This window comes from Eschrichtius robustus, chromosome 6 (assembly GCF_028021215.1).
Source record: "Eschrichtius robustus isolate mEscRob2 chromosome 6, mEscRob2.pri, whole genome shotgun sequence".
Taxonomy (NCBI): Eukaryota; Metazoa; Chordata; class Mammalia; order Artiodactyla; family Eschrichtiidae; genus Eschrichtius; species Eschrichtius robustus.
The window spans coordinates 114,834,045-114,857,028 of record NC_090829.1 but is presented as its reverse complement, the minus strand read 5'-3'; the positions used below and the strand labels follow the sequence as shown (position 1 = coordinate 114,857,028).

The 22,984-nt window shown below is 36.9% G+C and overlaps 1 protein-coding gene across 1 annotated transcript in view; it reads right to left on the bottom strand.

The window, feature by feature from the left end:
* Positions 1–6,914: 6,914 nt before the first annotated feature.
* Positions 6,915–22,984, bottom strand: part of ROBO1 (roundabout guidance receptor 1) — a 385,969-nt gene continuing 369,899 nt past the window's right edge. Inside the window, exons 27-29 of the mRNA XM_068546911.1 lie at positions 16,578–16,886; positions 9,861–10,054; positions 6,915–8,606 (exon numbers count right to left, since the gene is read on the bottom strand). Coding sequence (XP_068403012.1) covers positions 8,592–8,606; positions 9,861–10,054; positions 16,578–16,886 — 518 coding nt within the window. The 3' untranslated portion in view covers positions 6,915–8,591. The remainder of the gene's footprint in view (positions 8,607–9,860; positions 10,055–16,577; positions 16,887–22,984) is intronic.

Sequence of the window (22,984 nt, the reverse complement as noted above, 5' to 3'; positions counted from 1 at the left end):
AACACAGACACCATTTTTTCTCCATTTCAGTTATAATTAATGAAATAAAGAAAGTTGGGTATTGTTTCTAAATTTTATTCACAAGTTTCTCATTCCTAAGGGGCAGTTTTGTTTCCTAGAAAGAGAAGGAGTTTTAAAGCTGGATTCATATCTATACTCTGTTTATGTCTCCCTCCTGAGAATTTCATCAAATTTTTTAGCCTTTCAAAATCTTGGTTTCCTTATCCGTCAAGGGGTTAAGCCTAGCCCTTTCAAAACAACTGTGGCAAATTTTTAATCTGATTACATATTTAAATCATAGCAGGTACACAATAAATGAGTCAATTTTTTCCCCATGAACTATTTATTCATAATTTACTTCCTATGGTATTCCCCATAGTAGCTATTCCAAATGCCTGTCACTCTCCAAGCCCTTACCAACATGTTGCATAATTGTGACTTGTAGGTTTGAAAACAGGATTTATATAAAGAACCATTAGTTCAATTTACTATCACTGCCTCCCCTCTAAAATCACAGGAACAACATGAAGACTCTTACACACAAAATGAAAAGGCATTTTAGGGATGATTTACACATAACCTTTACAGAGAACACATAGGTAAGATACTGCGTATCTAAACTCCCACAATGTGAAAAACATAAGGCAGTCTATTAAATAGTCATTCCGTATAAAAACTCAGGTTGTTATTAGGCTGGTTTAAAAATATATCTTTTTCCTAACTTCAGGGTTTCCTTAGTGTGGCAGCCAGGGCAAATATTTTTCAGAACCTCTGCTTTATAAACAATTTAAGTCACCTCAAATCAGGCACATCAGTACCATTTTGGCAACACAAGCTCGTTCAATCTTATGAAAAAAATGTGACAGTCAGTGGTAGCAATCCACTAACCAGGCAGCCCTCCTGGAACCAGGGGCCAGCTGCAGGGCCCCAGGAGGAACCCAATAGATACAAATCTGGATTCTGCAGCTCCTTGGGTATGGAACTCACGAGCAGGGGACCTGGGCCCATGTTGGTCCCAGAACCCAGCCTTAAGGCACTGTCCAGCCTGGCCAGACTTAGGCACTGGAGGGGGATTTAAAAAGTGTCTAGGAAGGCACTTCAAAGTGCAGGAGATCCCTGAGGTGCAGGGTGGGGACGGCAGCCCTGCTTGTCCAGGTTAGTTTCGTTACTTCCTGAAGCTGAGCAGGTTGTAGAAATCACTTAAGTAGGAGGCATCGAAAGCTTTGCTTTACTTGAAATTAAAGAACTCAGAGCTTTTTGCAAATGCAAGAATAATTTCTAAAACCTCAAAGTGCAACTTCAGTCTTAACGTGTGGCATTACTGATTATGCCAAAGATCGGAATGAAAAAAAAGTACCAAATCCAAGTAAATATTTTGAGCCCAATTTATTTAAGACAATGGGTTTGTATAAATGTTACAACAGTTCATCAAATGTTAAGACTCCATTGATCTGAAGATCTTTATATTCCACTGTGAAAATGCTACCCATTGTAGTTATGAAACAGTGCCTCAATGATAATCTCACAGACACAAATTGTTCACACCACCCTCAACTTTGCTTGATATTTCATGTTTTTCTGAGGTATTTGATAATTTTACCTGCATTTATTTGCATTGTGTGTGTGTATTATAAGACACAACTTTAATTAATTATTGTGGTACTGTAAAGCTTATTGCATTGTTAGAAAATGCTCATAGTTATTCCAATGATTCAGTTCATGTCTCACTGCTGTTTCCATACTTTTTTGCTTTTGTTTTGTTTCAATGATGATAGTGTAAACTTTTTCAGTATATGTTAAATGTCAGTTAAACTCAACAATTGGTAATTGGTAAGAACTCCACCAATGTGAAAGTAGTATAAATACCCAGGACTAATTTCATATATTCACAGTATGAAAGAAAATTTATCTTAAATTTAGAAAAAGTAAATTGATGATTGCTTAATTTTTGCTACCATGCTAAAACACTTCCCAATAATCCTGCTTTTGGCATATGGCTTTGAGGACTCCCCTGCGACAGACAGTTCCTTTTGAGTTCAGACTCACGTCATCTTGGCACCTTCCCATCTCAAACACCTGCCATATTCGTGTCCACTATCTGCCCCAGGGTCTTCTACTCCCACTTGGTCTGTTCACTAATGCTTGGGAGATAAATCCCACACCCCACTCCACCTCATGTCACTCCACCCCTACCCCACAAGCAGCCTGCAACCACCTCATGTCACTCCACCCCTACCCCACAAGCAGCCTGCAATCAAGGCAGAAGCAGGAGCAAACTGATGAACTGCTAGGCTTGCCTCCATCTGTGAAGGATTCTGGAAGGGATTCTGTATGATTTTTGGAGGAGCTAGTAGGGTCCCCCTGGAGGCAACTTCACACACTTTAAAGAACAGATATTGACTTCTCCTCTTGGTCTCTTCACATTCCCATTTACTGAAATTACTTCCTAAATAAACTGCACCTAAGTCTTTGTCACAAGTTCTGCCTCTGGGGAACCATAGACAAGGCTAAGTCACTGTTTAATTCTCATCTGATTTAAGGGGGGGGGGGGAATGTAAATTGCCAAAGTATATTTTTTACTAATTCAAATGATAAAGGTGCAGATTTCATGTAGTTATGAAGGTTAGTGATTATTTAACCTAAAGAATAAGAGGTGCTATGATTCTCTGGCTCTGTAAAGATATTAATGTCATGCTTGCTAACTTAGCAATCATATTTAAGTTTCTTCCACAACTGTTCTTCAAATGCTCTTTGTCTTTCCACTGATTCCCTTATTAATGAAGTTGGACACATGCTCACCGTCTGTTTATATGAGGCATGTTTTTTAATAGCAGGCAATGAAAACTATTGGGGTGACCAAAAAGTTCGTTCGGGTTTTTCTGTAAGATCGTATAGAAAAACCCAAACTTTTTGGCCAACCCAATACATCATAACTGTTGCCTGACAGCAAGTGTTTGTAAGACACAGATATATTACAATTAAACTTACATTTGATGTGTTAGGGTAAGTGGCTTTCAAACTTTTTTTTTTTTTAACATAAAATTACCTGGGATTGTCTCCAACATGTAAATTATTAGGTCTTGCCTCCTGGGATTCCGATTCAGCAGAATCAGAACAGGAATCAGGAATTTACATTTACAACCAGAAGACATATCCATGAACATCACTTTGAGCAACACAGGCTTAGTGTCTCTGGAGAACAAGAATTTTTGAAACTATTTTTTAAATCCTCTCACTAATGTTCAAAATAGGGAATAAGGGAAAGAGAAAGAAAGAAAAAGAATATAACTTTTTCAAATATTTTAATAGCACTCAAAGGGCTAACTGATTAGTCTAGTTTGTTGTTACGAATAAGACCTTTTCACAATAAAGGATTATCTAACTTTTGAAGCATAAAGCAACATTTGTTTCCTCATGCAACCTTTGAAGGGAACCACCAAAAAATGTTTAGGATTTGATTAAAAAGTCAATTTACTATTTCAAAATAATTTTATGCTTGTATTCTGAATATGAGCAAATCTTTTATTTTTAAGCCCAAGATCTCTAATTTCTTACATTCCATTTCCATATATTCTACATTTTTGTTAACTGTGGGTTAATTTCTTTAAACCACTAAATTCAGAATTTTACAGCTGACAGATAGGTGCTAAGCAAACAGTTCAATTTGGCAGTGTTGGCATCTGTCTTTGTAGTGCTATTAGAATATTTTGTGTTTTGTCATTTTATAAAGACGAGGGAATAATAAAAACGAAAACGCTGATGAAAATGATATGCTTGGGGTATTTGGTGTGTTACAGACAGAAATGTGGCCTTAATGAGAAGGCACTGGACTTTGCAGGTGGCGTGTGTTCATATATGGAAAAAACAAAACAAAACGTGAGCATCACTACCAAAACAGAAACTACACGTAGGGATCCAAAAATACAAGGTCCTTAAGGCTATTCGTTGGGAGTCTTGATACAGACGCCTTTGTGAAAAGAAAAACGGCAATGTCCATATTTCTCTGGAGAAAACTTCCCTAAAACTTTTTGAGACTAAAATGATCTTTACACTCTCATGCTCAACATTCCATTTAGTATGTTGCCAAATCCTTATTTTTTCAACATTTAATTTCTCTCTGCTAAATTTTCTTGAAATAAGCTGAGAAAACTAGAATCTGAGAAAAGGTATTTCTATTTTTAAAGAGTAACCTCCTTGTTTAATGTTTTCTTTCATCTTTTGTAGCAAGATCATATTTTGAAATATTAACAGAAGCTGCACCTGTTATAAGCTATTTCCTGCTATCCCACCCCACCTGAGGCAGCTGAGAGGGCTTTCTATATATACTGCCCTGAGATGGTTACCAGAGAAATGCAAAGGAATGGTTACCACAGAAAAGCAATTCAACACTGTCTTTTGGGTTTCAAAATAGATTTTTGAAATCTGTAGCAGAGCGAAGGCTGATTGGCAAGAGATAAGGTCTTGCAAACCAAAGACCTGGCGTACAAGCAATATGCATCATAGTTTTTCTCCCTCTCTGCTTCTTTCCCTCTTTTCTTCCCTCGCCCTCTCTCCCTCCCTTCTTCTCTCTCAGTATCTCTGTCTCTCTCCCTCTCTCTTTCTCCCTCCCTTTCCATCTCACTGGAAAGAGAGAATTAAATAGGAGGTGAGGGAACTAAATATGGCGAGTGTGTCACTGAGGTTTCTGATTCCTGTGCCTTCTCACCTGGTCCAGTAGGGCTTGGGGAATCTGAAAGTAAAGCGACCTATGCGGCTCTTTCCAGTTGAACACCACAGAGGCAGCAGGTATTGCCCAATAAACGTTGGGCACTTACTATATGCTTTACGTATATCAACTCATTTAATCCCAACAACCTTGTAAGGTAGGTATTATTAATTATATTTATATCACCGTTTTAAGATTAAGGCATAGATTCATTAAGTACCTTAAACGGTGGTTTACACAGCTAATAATTTGAGGGGCCGAAACTCAAGCACAGCTTGTCTGGATCTGGAACCAAGGCTTTTTGCTTCCTAAAGCAGAAGTAGCTGCCATTCCCTCTCCCAAAGCACACAGCCCACAGATGACAAGCAGTTTAGGAGACAGAGTGATATGGTGTGAGGCCCTGAGGAAGGGCCTCCACACCCCAGTCTCCAGAGCCCCAGACGGCATGGAAGAGCATACAAAACTCCCATTCTGGGTCCCCTACACCCAACCTACATCAAAAGGCTTAGGAGAGGGTCAGCACATAATGAGGGTTGTTGAGCTTGGGGAGAGGAGGATGCAGAGTAAAGGTTCTGACAAACGGAGACCACTGGAAACCTGGACAATAGCAAGAATGCCAAAGCCCCTACCAGCTGACCCCATACATTTTCTACACATGACGACAGCCTCTGAAATTCTGATACCACGCTGTAGAGAGGGAAGAGAGGAGAAGGTCCAGACTCTATATCCAGAGTGAGTGAGAAAGATATAATTGAGTTCCCCTGGCAGGCATTAAGACAGTATTTTCTGCCACTAGTTGGAAGAGCAGCCCAAAATAGACACTAAGTCTAGTCATTGAGACCTCAAGTCATATGCTTACGCCCCTGAATTACGAAATACATGCTGAAAATGCCATATCCTTGCCCTCAGGAATTCAAAAGCAAGGAAACAAGCTAAAACACCGAGAATTTATTCCACAATTAGGTATTTCACTGTGAATTTTACTCACCGGAAATGGAACCACCCCCATCCTTGAACCACACTTACTTTTTGACCTTTTTAGAAAAATTCTTTGCTGGTTACGGGGAACAAACTATGTGTGAAAAGTGGAGCTAGCATGTGTGCAATGATTTCAGTCCATAAATACAACAATATCTTGTATTGTTTTGGAGGTTTACAGAGTCCACGTCATACACATGAATTCACTAAATCATGACAATAGCTCCATGAGGTAGGTATTATTGAATTTACAGGTGAAGTACCTGAGCCTTAGAGGTTAAGTGATATGTCCAAGGAAACACAGCCCATGACAAAACTGGGAGTCAAACTCAGGCCCTCTGATACACATAATTTGTATGTATATCATATACTACAAAAGAGAGACTAACTTAATTTTAGTCAACTCACCAAAAGAAAAAGAAAAATTAGGCCATAAACATATCTCTCCAAATTTTTTTCTTTGATATAGCTTGGAAACTGACTTCTTGACCTATGGACCTGTTCATCTCTAGGTAGATGCTGGTGGTTACTTCATTTTTGTAAAATTAAATTTCAAATTACCATCCCCATGTTTTCAATGTTTTTCCATATTTTCAAAGTGTGATGAACACAAAATTTAGCAATGTATAAGTCATAGGAAAAAAACTTTCACTAAATTCTATTGCTCTTGGAACTTCCAAGACACGATGCCCACTTCATTCATCCAAAGTTGAATAACTGAATATGCTAACTTTAATCTAATGAACAATAATATGTAACCTGGTATATGATAGGTATTGTATTCTTAAAATTTCACATTAATTTGTAACCAGAAAGCAGATAATTACTGATAAACCTTTTGGATTTACATAATTTTCTTGTTGACAAAACATAAGTAGTCCAAACTTTACAAATCAGATTTATCGTAGTTGAATCTGACTATTTCAGAAATAGGTTAGCTGAAATTCAGATTCATACACATAAACATTTTAGTACATTCTTAATATTGACAAGTTACTCTCTGATTAAACGACTAACTTTTAGTTTATGATTCATCTTATATCTTTAATTTCAGAAAAGTAAAATGAGAATTTTTCCTTACAAGTAAAACCTGGCTGTTCATAAAAGAGAATTTTTACGCATTTGATAATACAGTGGTGACATGTTAAGACAGCACAACTCTGTGATTAAATGGAATACATTTGATAACACAATGCAAAAAAAAAAAAGAAATCAACACAAGAAAGAATGATGTATTTGAGAACATTTTTAATAAATAATGTGACAAAATTACTTTTCTGATTATTGGATTTTCAGTATGCAAAATTATGGCTAAAAATAAGAGGCTTCTTACATGAACATAATGAAAACATTAATCACATGGATTGTTCCCTTAGTACTGCACACCTTTTCTATGTAAATTTCAAATTATCTAAATGAACACATTTAGTTTTTGGTGAACACCAGCTTCTTTTTCTTTTTTGTGGTTCAGTTTTGTTTGGCTTTGTTTTCCAGTGGGGTCAGGCCTGATACCTATATTTGAATAAATGTACATTTTTTTTCTTCAATAGCACCAATTATAAAGTCAATGAAATTTATATAATGACAAAAAAAGGATCATAAAAATCTACAGTCAGAGGGCATCATTTGGCAATTCAAAGCAAGTAATGCCTCTATCTGAGCTTATAAGGAAATCTTGTAAGTTTCACCATTGGCCACAACAAACTTAAACCTTTTTTTCTTTAAGTCCAGGAAAAGTAAGAACCACTGCATACATGGCCCACAATAAAGTATGCACGTTACTTCACCATCTGTCATCATTCAAATATTCCAAATACAAACATAGAGCATTAACAAAACAGGTTAAAAACGCTTCTCAACATTTTTTTTTCAATAAGACAAAAAAGGTTAATAGTTACAATGGTTTACAAATAAAGTTTAGTGATTGTGCTTTTAAAACCAAAAAAAAAAAAAAAAAAAAAGATTAAAAACAGTGCATTACAAAAACAAAAATCAAACTTCCTTAAGTGGCACTTCTGAAAGTTGAACTGACACTACCAGAAGAAATTTAGGCCAGTTAAGATAGGGATGTCCTTATTCAATTGGTCATTAAAAACATCCATTTGTTTGTAATATGCATTTATAATTGCTTTTTGATTGAAAAATAGAACAAGGTTTTTGCTTGGCTGACTTATGACAATGACTAGACAACCAGAGATCCAACTGGCTTACCCTTACATATCCAAAAGTACATTTCCAATAAGAATATACTTCAATGATTGAAATGAAGACAAAATAAAGTACCACCAGGGGTTGCAAAGAGTATATATTTACAATGTTTCTACCCCATTCAAATTGTTTGTGGTTGTTCTGCATTTGCTATGTATTTTTTTTTTCTCCCAGCAGAGGGTGGTATGAAAGACTGATTTTAAAATCATGTTAAAATGAAGTTATGTTTTAGTTTGCATTAGCAGTTGGTTATAGAAAGATTATATCTTGAGAGCCCTTGACATGAGGTTGATTAGTCAACTTTGTATCTTTGATCAATATTTTGCTGTAAATTGGCTTGGTATATAAGCAGTGCAATGCCACATCTCAGGGGCGAAATGCAAAAGAACTGTTTTGTTCTCTCCTGCTGGCTGATGACTGAAGCAAGAATTCAAATACTTCTCTTGCTGGAAGCAAGGTGTAATGATTTGTTCCAACAGCGAGGGGAATAGGGAGGTTCTTCGTAAGGATAGGGATCAAACAACAACAATAAAACCCCAATAAAATTTAAAAAAAATGGTATTCCAATAAGAGGAATAAAAATGACAATTTGTACACTCTGATTGCACTGAACATTTTATCTGGCGTCATATGTCATCAGACATGAGGCATCTTGAGTGATAACTTTCACATTAGATCTCACAAGCCTCTCTGGTTGTCTTCAGCTTTCAGTTTCCTGTAAGAGATCAGTTCTTGTTACATTTTAAAATAAATCTTAGAGTATTGTCCTATTTCATATTTATTTATATGCTTTTATTCTTATAGTTTGTGTTTCTTCATTCATTCCCTAGCTACACTAGAAATGCTCATGGCAACATATTAATTTGTCAATTTTAGCTGGTTTTGATAGCAAATCTAATAGTTCTCTAACAAGTACTAAACTGTGTTCCACAGAGTGTCTGGGTGTTGGCAGGTGTGGCACAGGGTGAGAGGAGAAGGAAGAGGCCAAGTTCTTTACTCCCCCAGCCTCAACTCAACATTATAGCTCAATTTTTATTAGTTTTAAGTAGTAGGTTGTCTATGATGACTATTTTCCCCAAAAGGGCTCTTCTAAAGAAAAACAACCAAAAACCTAAAAAATAACTTTTCTAACAGCATTTGCAAAAGGAAAGCCTTCTTATTCCAAACCTCAAAATCAAAATATTGATACATTGGGCATTATAGAAAATTCAATTTGACATAATTAATTATAATTTTTCATCTTCTGTTATAAAAAGTTTTAGTTTAACACTCAACTTAAACAATCTGCTTGAGATTAAATATATTTGTAAGAAGATAAATTTGTTGCCAACTTGTTTTTTTATTAAATGATGAAAACACAATCTTAAAAACAGGAGATGATTTTATAATATGATGTGATTTACTGCCAACTCTATCTTAAAACACTACCCATAGATTCCAACAAAGGAGTGTATCTTTGACTCAAGAAGATTGGGAAGGTCAGTGTCAAGTATCAGGTTCCCATTTTCAAAAGACTGAAGATGAAAGATAGTTGGCCAGATCATCGATCATCCTGGTTAACCCCAGTGATCACAGGGGTGGCAGATAACACAGGCAAAACACCCTCACTCACACCTGATAACTCTGTCACCTTACTGGGTTTTTATTATCTACTGTAATATTATGAATCATAATTATCTAGATCAACAGTTCTTATATCCTAACAACATTTTTGCCATATATATTTCCTATGTGAATAGCTACAGATAAATATGAACCCTAAGACCTAAAAAGAAGCTGTTATTACCATTTAAAACTTTGGAACACATTTCAAAAAAATCATTAAATTCTCAGAATTTCAGTTACTGGCATCACTGACAGGGTTTGTGATGAAATAGTAACATTTCTGTAGACTGATGGATGTTTTTAACTTTGAGACTGACATAAAAACTAGTCTAATGTTGGGAAACTTGAAAAAAATTATAGATACCTCTAATTCTTCATTATTATCTTCTCTTTCATATCCTCCAAGAACTTGCATTTCTGCAATATTTCTTCGACCTACATTTGCTTGTTCTCTTTGTCTGCTTCCTGATCCTCTTGATGACATTGAGCTTGAAGAACTAGGATCTCTGGGATTATTTGATGTCGGAAAAGTAGGTCTACAGTAAGGTAGAATATCCTCTGTGTAATGAAATATAATAAGTGCATATGAACACCACTGTACATTTCATTGTATAATGTATCACTTGTGTCTATAATTCTGAATGGGGAAACATCAGTGTTTCTGAGGAATAAATGAGGACATTTTATAACAGTAATGAACAAGGCAGCAATGTCTTTTGAAAATGAAAATAACAACCTTGCTGTTTTCCTAGTAGTGGTTGGGATTTTGGTTGATTCTACTCATAAGCTCTTGTCCACCTCAAATTCACTTGAGATCAACATCCTTAAAAGAGGGAAACCAAACCTGGAGTCAGACATGGCTTCCAGTTCTGTCCTTCACTATGTGATCTCCCATTATTTTAGGCTTTAATTTCAACTTTTCTAAAAAAGTGGTAATAGTATCTACACTCAGAGGAGCTTCTAGTGTTGATGTGAAAACAAGTGAGACATTGTAATATGTCCCTATGTAAATTATGAAGGAATTACAAGGCATTGATAGAAAAAAAGCCCAGTCTTCTCGAATCATCAAAACAGAGCCAAGCCTGGATTCACTTCCTATGATGACAACCACCATTTCAACATCATATTTAAAATTGTGAAACCCTGACTCTCAAAAGCCTGACATCATTGCTAGCTTCAAAAAACAAGCCACTCCAGGGGACTTCCCTGATAGTGCAGTGGTTAAGAATCCGCCTGTCAATGCAGGGGACATGGGTTCAATCCCTCGTCCGGGAAGCTCCCACACGCCGCGGAGCAACTAAGCCTGTGCGCCACAACTACTGAGCCTGTGCTCTAGAGCCCGCGAACCACAACTACTGAGCCCGAGTGCCACAACTACTGAAGCCCACGCGCCTAGAGCCTGTGCTCCGCAACAAGAGAAGCCACTGCAATGAGAAGCTCGTGCACCGCAATGAAGACTAGCCCCTGCTCGCTGCAACTGGAGGGAAAGCCTGCATGCAGCAACGAAGACCCAACGCAGCCAATAAATAAATAAATAAATAAATATAAACAATCCACTCCAGTTAAGTGCTGTCTCCTGAATTTCTGTCTCCATACTGCTTTAAATTTGGTGCTGCATCTATTGATGCATCTTCCGACTGCTCGCTTCTCTCCAAAGCCTATCCATTCTACCCTTTGGACACCAAACACATAAAAACAAAGCAAAACAAAACCTCTTCCTCATGCCCTATTGTTTTCCTCCTCTACGGCCCACAGTGCCTGAATGAAGTCTGATTTCCCCTGAAGTTTCCACTGAAGTTCCCTGCAGTGGAAAGAGGAAGGTTTGCCTTTAGCTCACTAACACCAGCTCTAAATCACGGCTCCTCCACAAAAATATCCTCCTCTTGTGAGGGCCAAGCAGTCGAGTTATGTAGCCCGTGTAGTCCACCTTGATGATAGCTTCCTCCTGTTCTATTCCTCACAACTTTAATTCCTGACGCAGACTTCTGACTCTCTGGGGTTTCACAGTCCATGTGGACCACTACACCTGCACCCTAGCTTCACGGCACTTGGTCCTCTGCGACCTTCATCTTCAGTCCCTGTTTCATCCACCTTTTTCTACTGAATTTAGTTTTTGACAAACTACTTTATGACAAAATATCTCGTTTGCTAAAAACTTTCCCCTAAGTCTGTGCTCTACATAAATCAATACTTTATCTACTGATTGCTTAGCAAAGCTTCTTGAAAAGCAATCTGGACTCAATATTGGTCGTCACAACTTCCATTCACTTTGTATCCCACCGAAATCTACTTATGCCCACATTACTACAAGGAAACTGAGAAAATTCACTGTTGACTTTGATAATGCTAATCATGTTTCAGCGCTTACGTCTCTGGACTTCTCACTGCCTTTCATCTGAAAACCACTATCAATTTAAACATGACTACTCTCTTAGCTCCTATCCCTCCTTCCTTCCTGGCCAGTCTTCTGTGGGTTCTTCTTATGCAGATGCCCTTGTGTTGATGCCCTTCCTGCAGGTTTCTACTTTTGGTCCAGCGTGTGCACGTGCACACGCGTGTGTGTGTACAGAAAAACCTTTTTCTCCACTCACCCTGGGTGATTTCATCCATTCTCTCATATTGTAAACTTTTCTAGAATATAGCTGCCATGAGGGCAGATATTTTTCTCTGCTTTGTGTACTGATACACTCTCAGTTTGACATATAATAGGTCTTCAATAAGAATGCTGATTGAAAGAACGAGTGGCTTAACTATTTCATCATGATGAGTTATTAATTTATATTTCCTGAGCTCTGCCTGGTTGAACACTTCCTTCTTGAGGGTCCCTCAAACTCCACATGTTGAACACTGACTTCACCATGTCCACTTCTCTGAGATTTCTTCCCGCTCTGTATTCCCTAATATAGCTAATGATGACATCACTCATCATTAAGATACCTAAGACAGAAAACTGGAATTATTTCAGGATCTTCCCTCCCTTCCAACAAACCTCCCCATAACCCTTAAAATGTATCTTTTCCACACATTCAACTATATAACATGTAAGGATGATTTTAACTCTAAAAAGTTTCTTGAATTTTCCCACTCACGCATCCCTGCTCCCACAGCTTGGTTTATATTCTCTACATCTCTTCTGGGGGTTGAAAATACCTTCTAACAGGTCTCTGCTTCTTGAGTTACTTCCCTCTAAACTGGCTTCACTCAGCCACCTTCCTTTTATAGTAACTACAGGCTCTCTCTGATTTAAGCTTACGTTTACCGCAAGAGCTTCATTTTTACCACTTTACCATGTTTAATGTCTAGTAATACTGAATTTCTTATAGCCTCCTCAATGTACCTCAACTTTTCATGCTGACTTTCTCTGCCAGAACAATCTATCCACTCTTCTTACTTAAGCTAAATTCCACCCATCCTGAACACTCAGCTTATGGGTCATTTCCACCAGGAAAGATCAAGAAGTCTTTCTTTATATTCCATCTCCCACAAGACTGGGCTAATTTTCTCTTCTCTGGACTCTCAAGTATCATAGCACCATAAACATTAACTGGGCATATACCCTGAGAAACCCATAATTCAAAAAGAGTCATGTATCACAATGTTCATTGCAGCACTATTTACAATAGCCAGGACATGGAAGCAACCTAAGTGTCCATCGACAGATGAATGGATAAAGAAGTTGTGGCACATATATACAGTGGAATATTACTCAGCCAGAAAAAGAAACGAAACTGAGTTATTTGTAGTGAGGTGGATGGACCTAGAGACTGTCATACAGAGTGAAGTAAGTCAGAAAGAGAAAAACAAACACTGTATGCTAACACATATATATGGAATCTAAAAAAAAAAAAAAAAAATGGTTTTGAAGAACCTAGGGGCAGGACAGGAATAAAGATGCAGATGCAGAGAATGGACTTGAGGATAAGGGGAGGGGGAAGGGTAAGCTGGGATGAAGTGAGAGAGTGGCATGGACATATATACACTACCAAATGTAAAATAGATAGCTAGTGGGAAGCAGTCGCATAGCACAGGGAGATCAGCTCGGTGCTTTGTGACCACCTAGAGGGGTGGGATAGGGAGGGTGGGAGGGAGACGCAAGAAGGAGGAGATATGGGGATATATGTATATGTATAGCTGATTCACTTTGTTATACAGCAGAAACTAACACAACATTGTAAAGCAATTATGCTCCAATAAATATGTTAAAAAAATATGAGTATACCTATGAATCTATAGATTACCTGTCTCCCTCCCTGACTATAAGCTCCTTGAGGTCAAGGTTCATGTTTCCACATAAATCTCAGAACTAGTACAATGCTTAATAACACAGCAGATGTTTGATATATGTAGAAATAAATTGAACTAACTGAGGTAAATGTCTGCAAAAAGATCAGACCTTGAAGTCTAGAAGACCACTCTCCTTAATTAAAAATAACCATTTGTTACACATGTAAATCAGGGAGCCTCTTTTATTATAAATAGTGTAAATTGAATTATGAAGGTTAAAATTATAGCAATGCACAGAAATGATAATTAAAAGACACATAATTTCATCTCTTTGTTCTAATTCTGCATACACCAAGATCTTTCTGAGCTGTAAAATTTTCTCCTGAAGAATTGAGCTTACTTTGGAGGAAGGTTGCCTGTGAGCAGCAAATTGGTCTGCACTTTCAGGCCAGACATAAATTTCATAATTTATGAATCACTACTTGGAGTATAATCACACAAAGTTAAAAGTTCAGATCACCTTTGGCTTAACTGATAAAAGTAAGCAAAGTTTTTCAAACTTCAGATTGTGGTGATGTCACCACGTACTCTGCGGTCACATAGGAATGCACAGCGTTACCGTCACTTCACTGCTGAGTCCATGCCTGGATGAGGGATTCAGCCTTCTGTCACAGAACAAAGTGAAACTGTCTTCCATATTGAAAGGAAGTTGCTAATGACCAGATGCCCGTAGTAAATAGAACAATAGATTGATGTCTAATCTTACCAAAATACAGCTTTGAAAATACAGTTGTAGTTAAAGTGCACTTACAGCCTTCTAAGATTCATTTCCCCATCATTCTTTCCTGATTCCTTCATCAATCACCTTCCTTTTCTTGAATCTCTTCTGCCTAAATAGTTTCTTCTCCTTATTCTATAATAATGTTCAAATACCCTATCCTAAAACATTTTCACAGATTCTGCCTTCCTGTCAAACCCTACCTCGACCTCTCTTCTCCTTCCCAACCTTCTACAAAGAGCCCATACTGTTCACCCCCCCTTCCACAACTTCCATTCACTTTCCAGCCCCCTACAGGCAGTATTCTATTCTGACTACTCCACTAAAAACCGTTCTTTTAAATACCACCCACAAAAAACATTTTGTAACATTTATGTGTCCTCCACCCATTCTCTCACCCCTCACCCCCACTCACACCCACCTTTCACTTCTGTGGCATTTTATATTCCTTCCTATCTTAAAATTTCTATCTCCATTCTTTCTAGGATACTATTCTTTCTAGCTTGGATAGCTTGATTATTTTATATCACTGGGTGGATTCACTTCAGTTTCTATATAGAATGTCCCTCTGCCAAACATGTATGTATGTATGTATTTTTATTGAAGTGTAGTTGATTTACAACATTATATTAGTTTCAGGTGTACAACGGAGTGATTCAATATTTTTATAGATTAGGCTCTATTTAAAGTAATGGCTATATTCTCTGTGCTGTACAATATATTCTTGTAGCTTATTTATTTTATACATAGTAGACTGTACCTCTTAATTCCCCATCCTTATCCCGCCCCTCCCCCTTTCCCTCTCCCCATGGGTAACCTTTAAATACGATCATCTCTGACTGTGGTGTGTTGGAGAGAGCTCACGTGTTCTCATAGGAGCTTACTGTACACGTCTCCTCCCAACTCCGCATACACTGATTTCATATTAGTAGCTTGAAACTAGCCATTTTGGGAGTAAGTACACAACAGAAGTAAGCAAATGGCTACAAACTGGAGGTTTGTTTTGTTTTCTTTCCAGAGAACTGATTGTTAAACATTACCTACTGTATCACTGCGGATAATTTAGCTTTTGTAATTCAAACAGTTTTCACCTGTGTTACTGATTCTAAAATCCACTCTCTACCTACAACCTTTCTCCTGATCTTTAAACTTAGTTCTCTAAGTTCTTATTGATTTTCTTCATATCTGTGTTCTTGTCAGTACCTTAATCCATTCATAACTGAAGTTATTTTCCACAAGACTTTTATCCTTTTCCCCATTCTTCTTTACGTTGGTTAATACAATTATGTTCCACTAGTCATAGAGAGCCATCTAGTTAACATTTGAGTAACTTTTCTTTTACTCCATTAGTTCATTTTACTTTTTTACATTTAATTAGTCACCAAGTCCTACAAGGTCTATCTCTGAAATGCCTATGTAGCTTGTTTCTCCTTTTAATTTGCATAACTGTTTTAATTCAGTGCTTTCATATTTTATACCTAGATTATTTTGCAATGTTCTGATACTTTCAGCTACCCAATTCCCGACTCTTCCTTCACTGTAGAGTGCCGTCAGTTATTTTTTTAAAACACAAATCTGATTATGTAATTTCTTGATCAGATTTTTGGCTGGCTCATCACTGCCCGTATCATAAATCCCAGACTCTTCAGAATAGTATTCCCTGCCTTCCCAGTCAGGCTAAACCACCTTTCTAGTTTTATCTTTTACCATTTGTCCCTGGCCCCAAGTATCTAATTCTCCAGCCAAACCGTAAATAAGTATTCACCAAACATTCATTTTCCCACTTTCATATTTTTTCACCACTTATTTCCTTTGCCAGATATCCCCTTCTCCCTGTTTAACTTGTGGAAATCATGCTTTCCTTTAAAGTTCAACTCAATTGGCACCTCTCCAAGGAAGACTTGCATATGTCGTGTATTAGAATTAACTGTATTCAAATTATCTGGGAGCATGCCTGTCTCCTCCAACAGAGAGCAAATTTCTAAATCTCACCCTTTGCACAGGATCCTAAAGAACCTAGCAGAGTACCATGCAAACATGTTCAATCTATATTTATTGGCTGCTTGACTAAATCAGTACCTTGGATGAGATGAGTCTTTGCTGGTGGAAGGTCTCGTTTTGCTGTCTTGTTTCCTCGTCCTTTCGCATCATTTTGCTGTTCCTGTGCTTCTCTGGGGTCACCTGGATTTGGTCGCATTTCAGCAACTTGTCTTCCATCCAATACTTCTCTCCCCTTGTAACTGCCTCCTTTTCTCTCTGATGATCTGTCTGTTCTTGCTTCTGTGGAAGGGAGTTTTGGCACCATTACAGGTCGTACCTCCAGCTGTGCCTTGGATTGGGCAGTGGGTGACTTTATAGCAGGAGGTGGCACAGGAGGAGGTGGAAGATCTAAAAAGAAATGTTTAAAATACTGTAAAAGTTTGTCATTTATAAAATTGTCAACATTAGCATTGCCATTAGAGTCACATTCAACTGTGAGATAATATATCTTAAATGAACTGGAACAACTGAAGGCAACCAAGGAATAAGATTGACCAACAATTTTAATGTACTCTCATTTTTATCTAGCACAGGAATATTGAATCATAGAGCTGGGACTTAGAGGTTAGCTGGTCTTGGGATGGCTAACATGAGTATATATGCCATAACTTTCTCTACTGTGACCATGGCAGGTTTTCCTAATTGATTTCAGCGTAATGTTGCTGATCCCAGATGGATACCCTTACGCTTGAGGCAATCACTTCAAATTGATTGAGGCTGGCACTTGAGTTGAGCCCTATTTGCCATCCCTAATCCACCCTGAATCCTTTCTCATTTTGTAGATAGGGAAACTCAAACACACAGATCTTAAGTTATTTTCCAATCTTAAAGGTAAATATGATCAGAACCAGGACTAATACCCTCAAATTCTTAATTTTTGGTTCAGTGTTGTTTATACTACTATTTCATCCTATCGCATGTTCACAATCTACCATTCATTGATGGGATCACTCCACTTTGTATATGCACCCACAGATTTTAAACTAGATGATCACTAGTATAAATATAAATTAATTTAATCTATATCTATAATTTTATATTAAATATAATTGGATATTATATATAATTCAACTTCTATTATAGACATACTTAAAGATAAAAGTAGGCATAAAATTTGATATCTAGAAAGTTCATTTCCTTTAAGTGGTGTTATTTTTTTAAAATGACTCCTATGTATATACTCCAAGGAAAAGAAATAAATAACCTAGTAATAGCTGGAAAGTTAGTAGAAGAATATGAATAGATTCTAGTTGTAGGCTGTTCTGGCTGTAGTCTGGAGGATGGATTAAAAGGAAAGTCTTGAATCCAGGAGGCCAAGAAGTCATTTTAATAGCTCAGTAAGTAATGATAGGAGATAGAATTGTATTGGTGACTGTTCAGATGGAGAGTAGATATGTTTGAGAAAGTAAAAGGAAGAAAAATCAGTACTATTTAATGATCAATGGAATACAGTAGGGGAAGACTATCCATTAGATAACTTTTAGGATTTTTGCCATAGTTGACCAGATGAATGAGAGAAACATCTCTGAAGATGAGGAATATAGGGATGAGGAAGAGATGGTTTGCAAAGGAAGAACGTGAGTTTCATTCTAGAAAAGTAGATAGGAGAAGCTTTTGAAGTATCCAGATAGAGATGTCCAGCAGGTTGTTGTACATAAAATCTGAATTTCAAGGGAGGTCAAAACCAGAGATATAGAGATGTGGGAATTATCAGTGTAGTTTTTTTAGTCATGACTTTAGAAATGGGAATGTTTCCATATTTGTAGAGAAATGTCTATGTGATAGAATAAGTCAACTAAAACATGTACAGAACATGTATTCAATGCTTAGTTATTACAAACTTAACATTAAGATTTTCCACAAAAAATATACACTCACATGGTAAAAATTCAAAAGTACATAAAGACTAGGAAATACAATCCTTTATACCTCCCCACCTTCATTTCAAATCCTCAGTATTGGTGCAGAGGTAATCAGTTTGAATAGGTTTCTATAGATTATTCCAGAAATTATTTATGCATCTAAAGCAGGGCTGCCAAGTTGCAGAACTCCAGGGAACACCATTCACATTAGGAACTCTGTAAAATGGCCGCATCTGGGATTGTGTAGAGTGGTTGTCTGCCCATCAGAATGTGACAGTCTTTCTTTCTTAGTAACATAAAAGGGATTGCACTTTTTTTCACCTGTGTAGCTGTATGCATTTTCATATGCATACATATAGTTACCTCTTTTTATGAAAAGTTTGTATAATGTTCTGTTTTTATGAATATATCATTATTCATATCAATCCCTACAGAGGAATATTTAGGTTATTTCCAGATATTTTACTATTATTAGCAATGGTCCACTGACTATCATTTACATATACCAGCATAATAAACTCTTGAATATTAAAATTGTGCCTTGAAAATTCTTAATATAATAGCAAATTAAGGGTTCTAGGAAGCATCAGTTTTAATCTAGTATTTCTCATTCTTGTATTTTTTTAAAAAAATAATTAATCCTTTTGTTCCTTAAGTAGATATGAATTTTTTTAAAACTAATTTTCTTTTGACCTTATGTGCTATATAACTAAGGCATTAGAATTTGTTGTATTGGTTTTTGAAAGCAGAAAGCTTGAGGTACCATCTTACTACCAGCTGTTTTACTTAGGACTCCATTATTAAAAGTGGTCAGACTGTAACTTGCATTTTGTTGTTGTTGTTAGTTCTCACAGCTCACCACGTTCTCCTTTTCATGTAAACAGCCTCAATACTTTTTATCTAAAAGGGTGGCCAAAGCACAGCCCATAGCATTAATTTTCCCAAGAATCTGGGAAAATCAAAAGATTTTTTTGTCTTACAACATAAATTGCCATCATCACTAGTGTTGATTTTCCTCCTTTACTACTTTAACAAATTTTTTTAAAACAACACCTTAAAAAAAGTACTATCATGATATTCTCCCTCATCTGCTGCTTGTTTATTAAAAATAACCAAAGAGTTAGAAGACAGATTGTAGTGAGTGGCTCAAAGCAAAGAGACCCAAGGCTGAGCTGTTCTAAGTTCAGACTGAGCCTGGGACTGACAATGGGAGGAGGAGAAAAGCCTAATTCAGAACATACCTGGAAGCAGAGCGAATGAGTGACTGCAGGCTCATTTCTGCACTATCTGCTTGCTACAAACTCAAACTGATTGCAAACACAGCTTATCAGGAAGCTGATGACTGCCACTATCATCAAATCATAAAATGTCTGGGCTTATTGGATCGCAAAGCTGATGATTACCACTATCATAAGATCCTACAAAGCCCTGGGAATCTATAACTCTCGAGACAAAATCTATTACTGGATGCTCTATATAGGTATATAGATATACCTGTATCTATAATACAGGTAGAAAAAGAGAAGAGAATCCAATGATAATTTTAAGAGTTCTAACTTCCTGCATATAATTGCCACTGTAGATAAGTGACAGAGGGGAATGCTGGTGGGCGTAATTTCTGAATATAAACAGATTACCAAATAAATTCTTTTTTAGGTATTGTAAAATCCCTGAGTCAAATCAGGGATTATCATAGTATAAACAATTCTATATTTCATAAAGTGATAAATAGTACTTTCATCCAATTCATACCCCTAATAGCTAAAATTGGGTTTAACAAATGGGATTATGGAACTCATATATATGTATAGACTCTTTCTTTATACAATCATATAAACACCATTCTTTATACAAGACTGTCTAAATACCAATATAATGCATGTAAAGTAATACATAAGGACATACACATGGAGACAATTCTGCCGGCATTAACTCACTATGGAGATCCAGCACTCTATTTACTCAACTACTTAAATTCCCAGACCTTGTAATTAATGATATATCAAGTCAAAACAGCATCATTCCAAAGAGGGTGGTGAATTTATAATTTATGAAAAGTAGAGCTGGAGAAATAATGTAGATTTGGTTTTTAAATCAAGTATGTAAATGCTTCAGAAGGGGTTGAAAAGTGGTGGAAAGAATCAATTAGAAGGTCCTAGAAATGCACTTATGCTTGGCTTTAACTCGATAAAAGTCTGACTGATAAATATTCATATATTTTAATCCTACCCTTCATCTGGGTTAAACTTGGGAGCGGCAAATATGAAATAAAGAAAGAGTTGGATTCTGCCTGTCAGTGTGTCAATAGCATGCAGCCTTCTGCTTTGCAATGAGTACTCCCTGGGTGTTTATGAGACCCAGCATTTAACCTGCAAACAAGGTATGGCCACAGTGCCATGGATTAGGGGCTTGTGGGCTGTTATGGGCTGAATTGTGTCCCCTCCGAAATTCATATGTTGAAGTCCTCATCCCCAGTGCCTCAGAATGTGACTTGTATTTGATGACAGGGTCTTCAAAGAGGTAATTAAATTAAAATGAGGTCCTTAGGGTAGGCCCTAATCTAACCTGACTGGTGCCCTTATAAGAAGAGGGCACATACATTCACTGAGGGAAGACCAAGTGAAGACACAGGGAGAAGGCGGTCATCTACAAGCCAAGAAGAGAGGCTTCAGAAGAAACCAACCCTGCCTACACCGTGATCTTGGACTTTTAGCCTCCAGAACTGTGAGGAAATAAATTTCTGTTGTTTAAGTCGCCTAGTTTCTGGTACTTTGTTAGGACAGCCCTAGAAAACTAATCAGAGCTGACTGGCAAGGATCATCACAAATTACTCTTTATCAGTTCAGACACAGCCACTCTTTATCTCTCCTTATAGAGTTTACAAAAATTCTGCAAAGGAAACTGATAATTTGAACAAAATTTACAAAGATGCTGCACACTCAAGACTGACATACCATATACTGAAAATAGCTCACATAAGAAGTCTATTGACAATAATCAAACTCATCCATCATAGTTGATGTATTTTAATCATAAAAAGCAAAAATGAAAAAACCCTCCAGGTCTTACTAATATATTTAATTCTCATTTTCACAATTGGCAGCTCTTTACATTCTTTCTTTCCCTTTCCTCTCTCTCTTTCTTTTAATAACTGTACAAATTGTATCTGCAATTGAGTTTCTTCACGAATGGACTGTAAATATTTTTTTCAAAAAATGAGAAAATGATTTCTGATAAAATGATGTTTGTTTCCATGCTATAATCACTACTATCAAGAGTATGTGCATTTCTTTTATTTGGTGCATTAAGAAGTATCTGCACTTAAATGATTTTGGTTCATCAATATGCATTATGGAAATGTATAAAATAACACAGAGCTTTGTTATTTTTTTCGTTACCGAATCAGAAAGCATCCAGAATTAAATTCAAGACTTGTTAGTACAGTAAACATAACTAAAAGACAGTTGGTTATCAAAATGCTAAAAGGAAGGTAAAGCTAGTATTTAAAAAACAGCTTTAGTTGTATCTCAATTTTGTCTATTTTTGTGACTTAGAGAAAATAATTACTGGCTTCTACATTGTGGTATATATTATGACTACTCTGCATAATCACTTGTGAAATGAACATTTAGAAATTTAAATACTATTCCTTATTAACTTTTTCGCTTTCAAATATTTTAACATATTTCTTTGGTATTTCTGAAATTAACTTAAAAAATAACTTGGTTGCTTCATCATTCAATTTAATAGCTGTTATTCAGGGATTAGTTGGAAGTTATATTTAATTATTAAACACACTGAAATAAGTACTACAGAACGTGGGGCAATAAATATAGATCACAATTTTCAAGCACAGTGTAATTTGTAACTGCAACACTATGCCCTTTAACTGGCATGATTACATTATTTAAAGCATTTTTTTTTTTTATTGAAGTATAATTTCTTCACAATACCGTGTTAGTTTTAAAGCATTTTTAAAAGCATCACTCAATGCCAGAAGCCCCTCAAAACAAGTATAAATAAGAGGTAGAAAGACCTACACAAACCTTTAGGCCAGATTTTTTCCCTGATGTATTCAACCTAGATGTATTTACATCAAGGTTTGATGTTTGACCAGTTTTCTGTTAGAAGCACTCTCTTCTAGATAATAAAAACTGATAGAAGAGGCTTTCCTGGTGGCGCAGTGGTTGAGAATCTGCCTGCCAATGCAGGGGACACGGGTTCGAGCCCTGGTCTGGGAAGATCCCACATGCCGCGGAGCAACTGGGCCCGTGAGCCACAGTTACTGAGCCTGCGCGTCTGGAGCCTGTGCTCCGCAACAAGAGAGGCCGCGACAGTGAGAGGCCCGCGCACCGCGGTGAAGAGTGGCCCCCACTTGCTACAACTAGAGAAAGCCCTCGCCCAGAAACGAAGACCCAACACAGCCATAAATAAATAAATAAATAAATAAATAAAAATTAAAAAAAAAAAAACTCATAGAAGAGCTATAAAACTTGTAAAATGCCATTATAGGGATCCCATAAATGTAAAACTGCCAGTAGAGTTTGGGGATTTACACCTAGTGTTTGTCCCTTCACAGAGGGA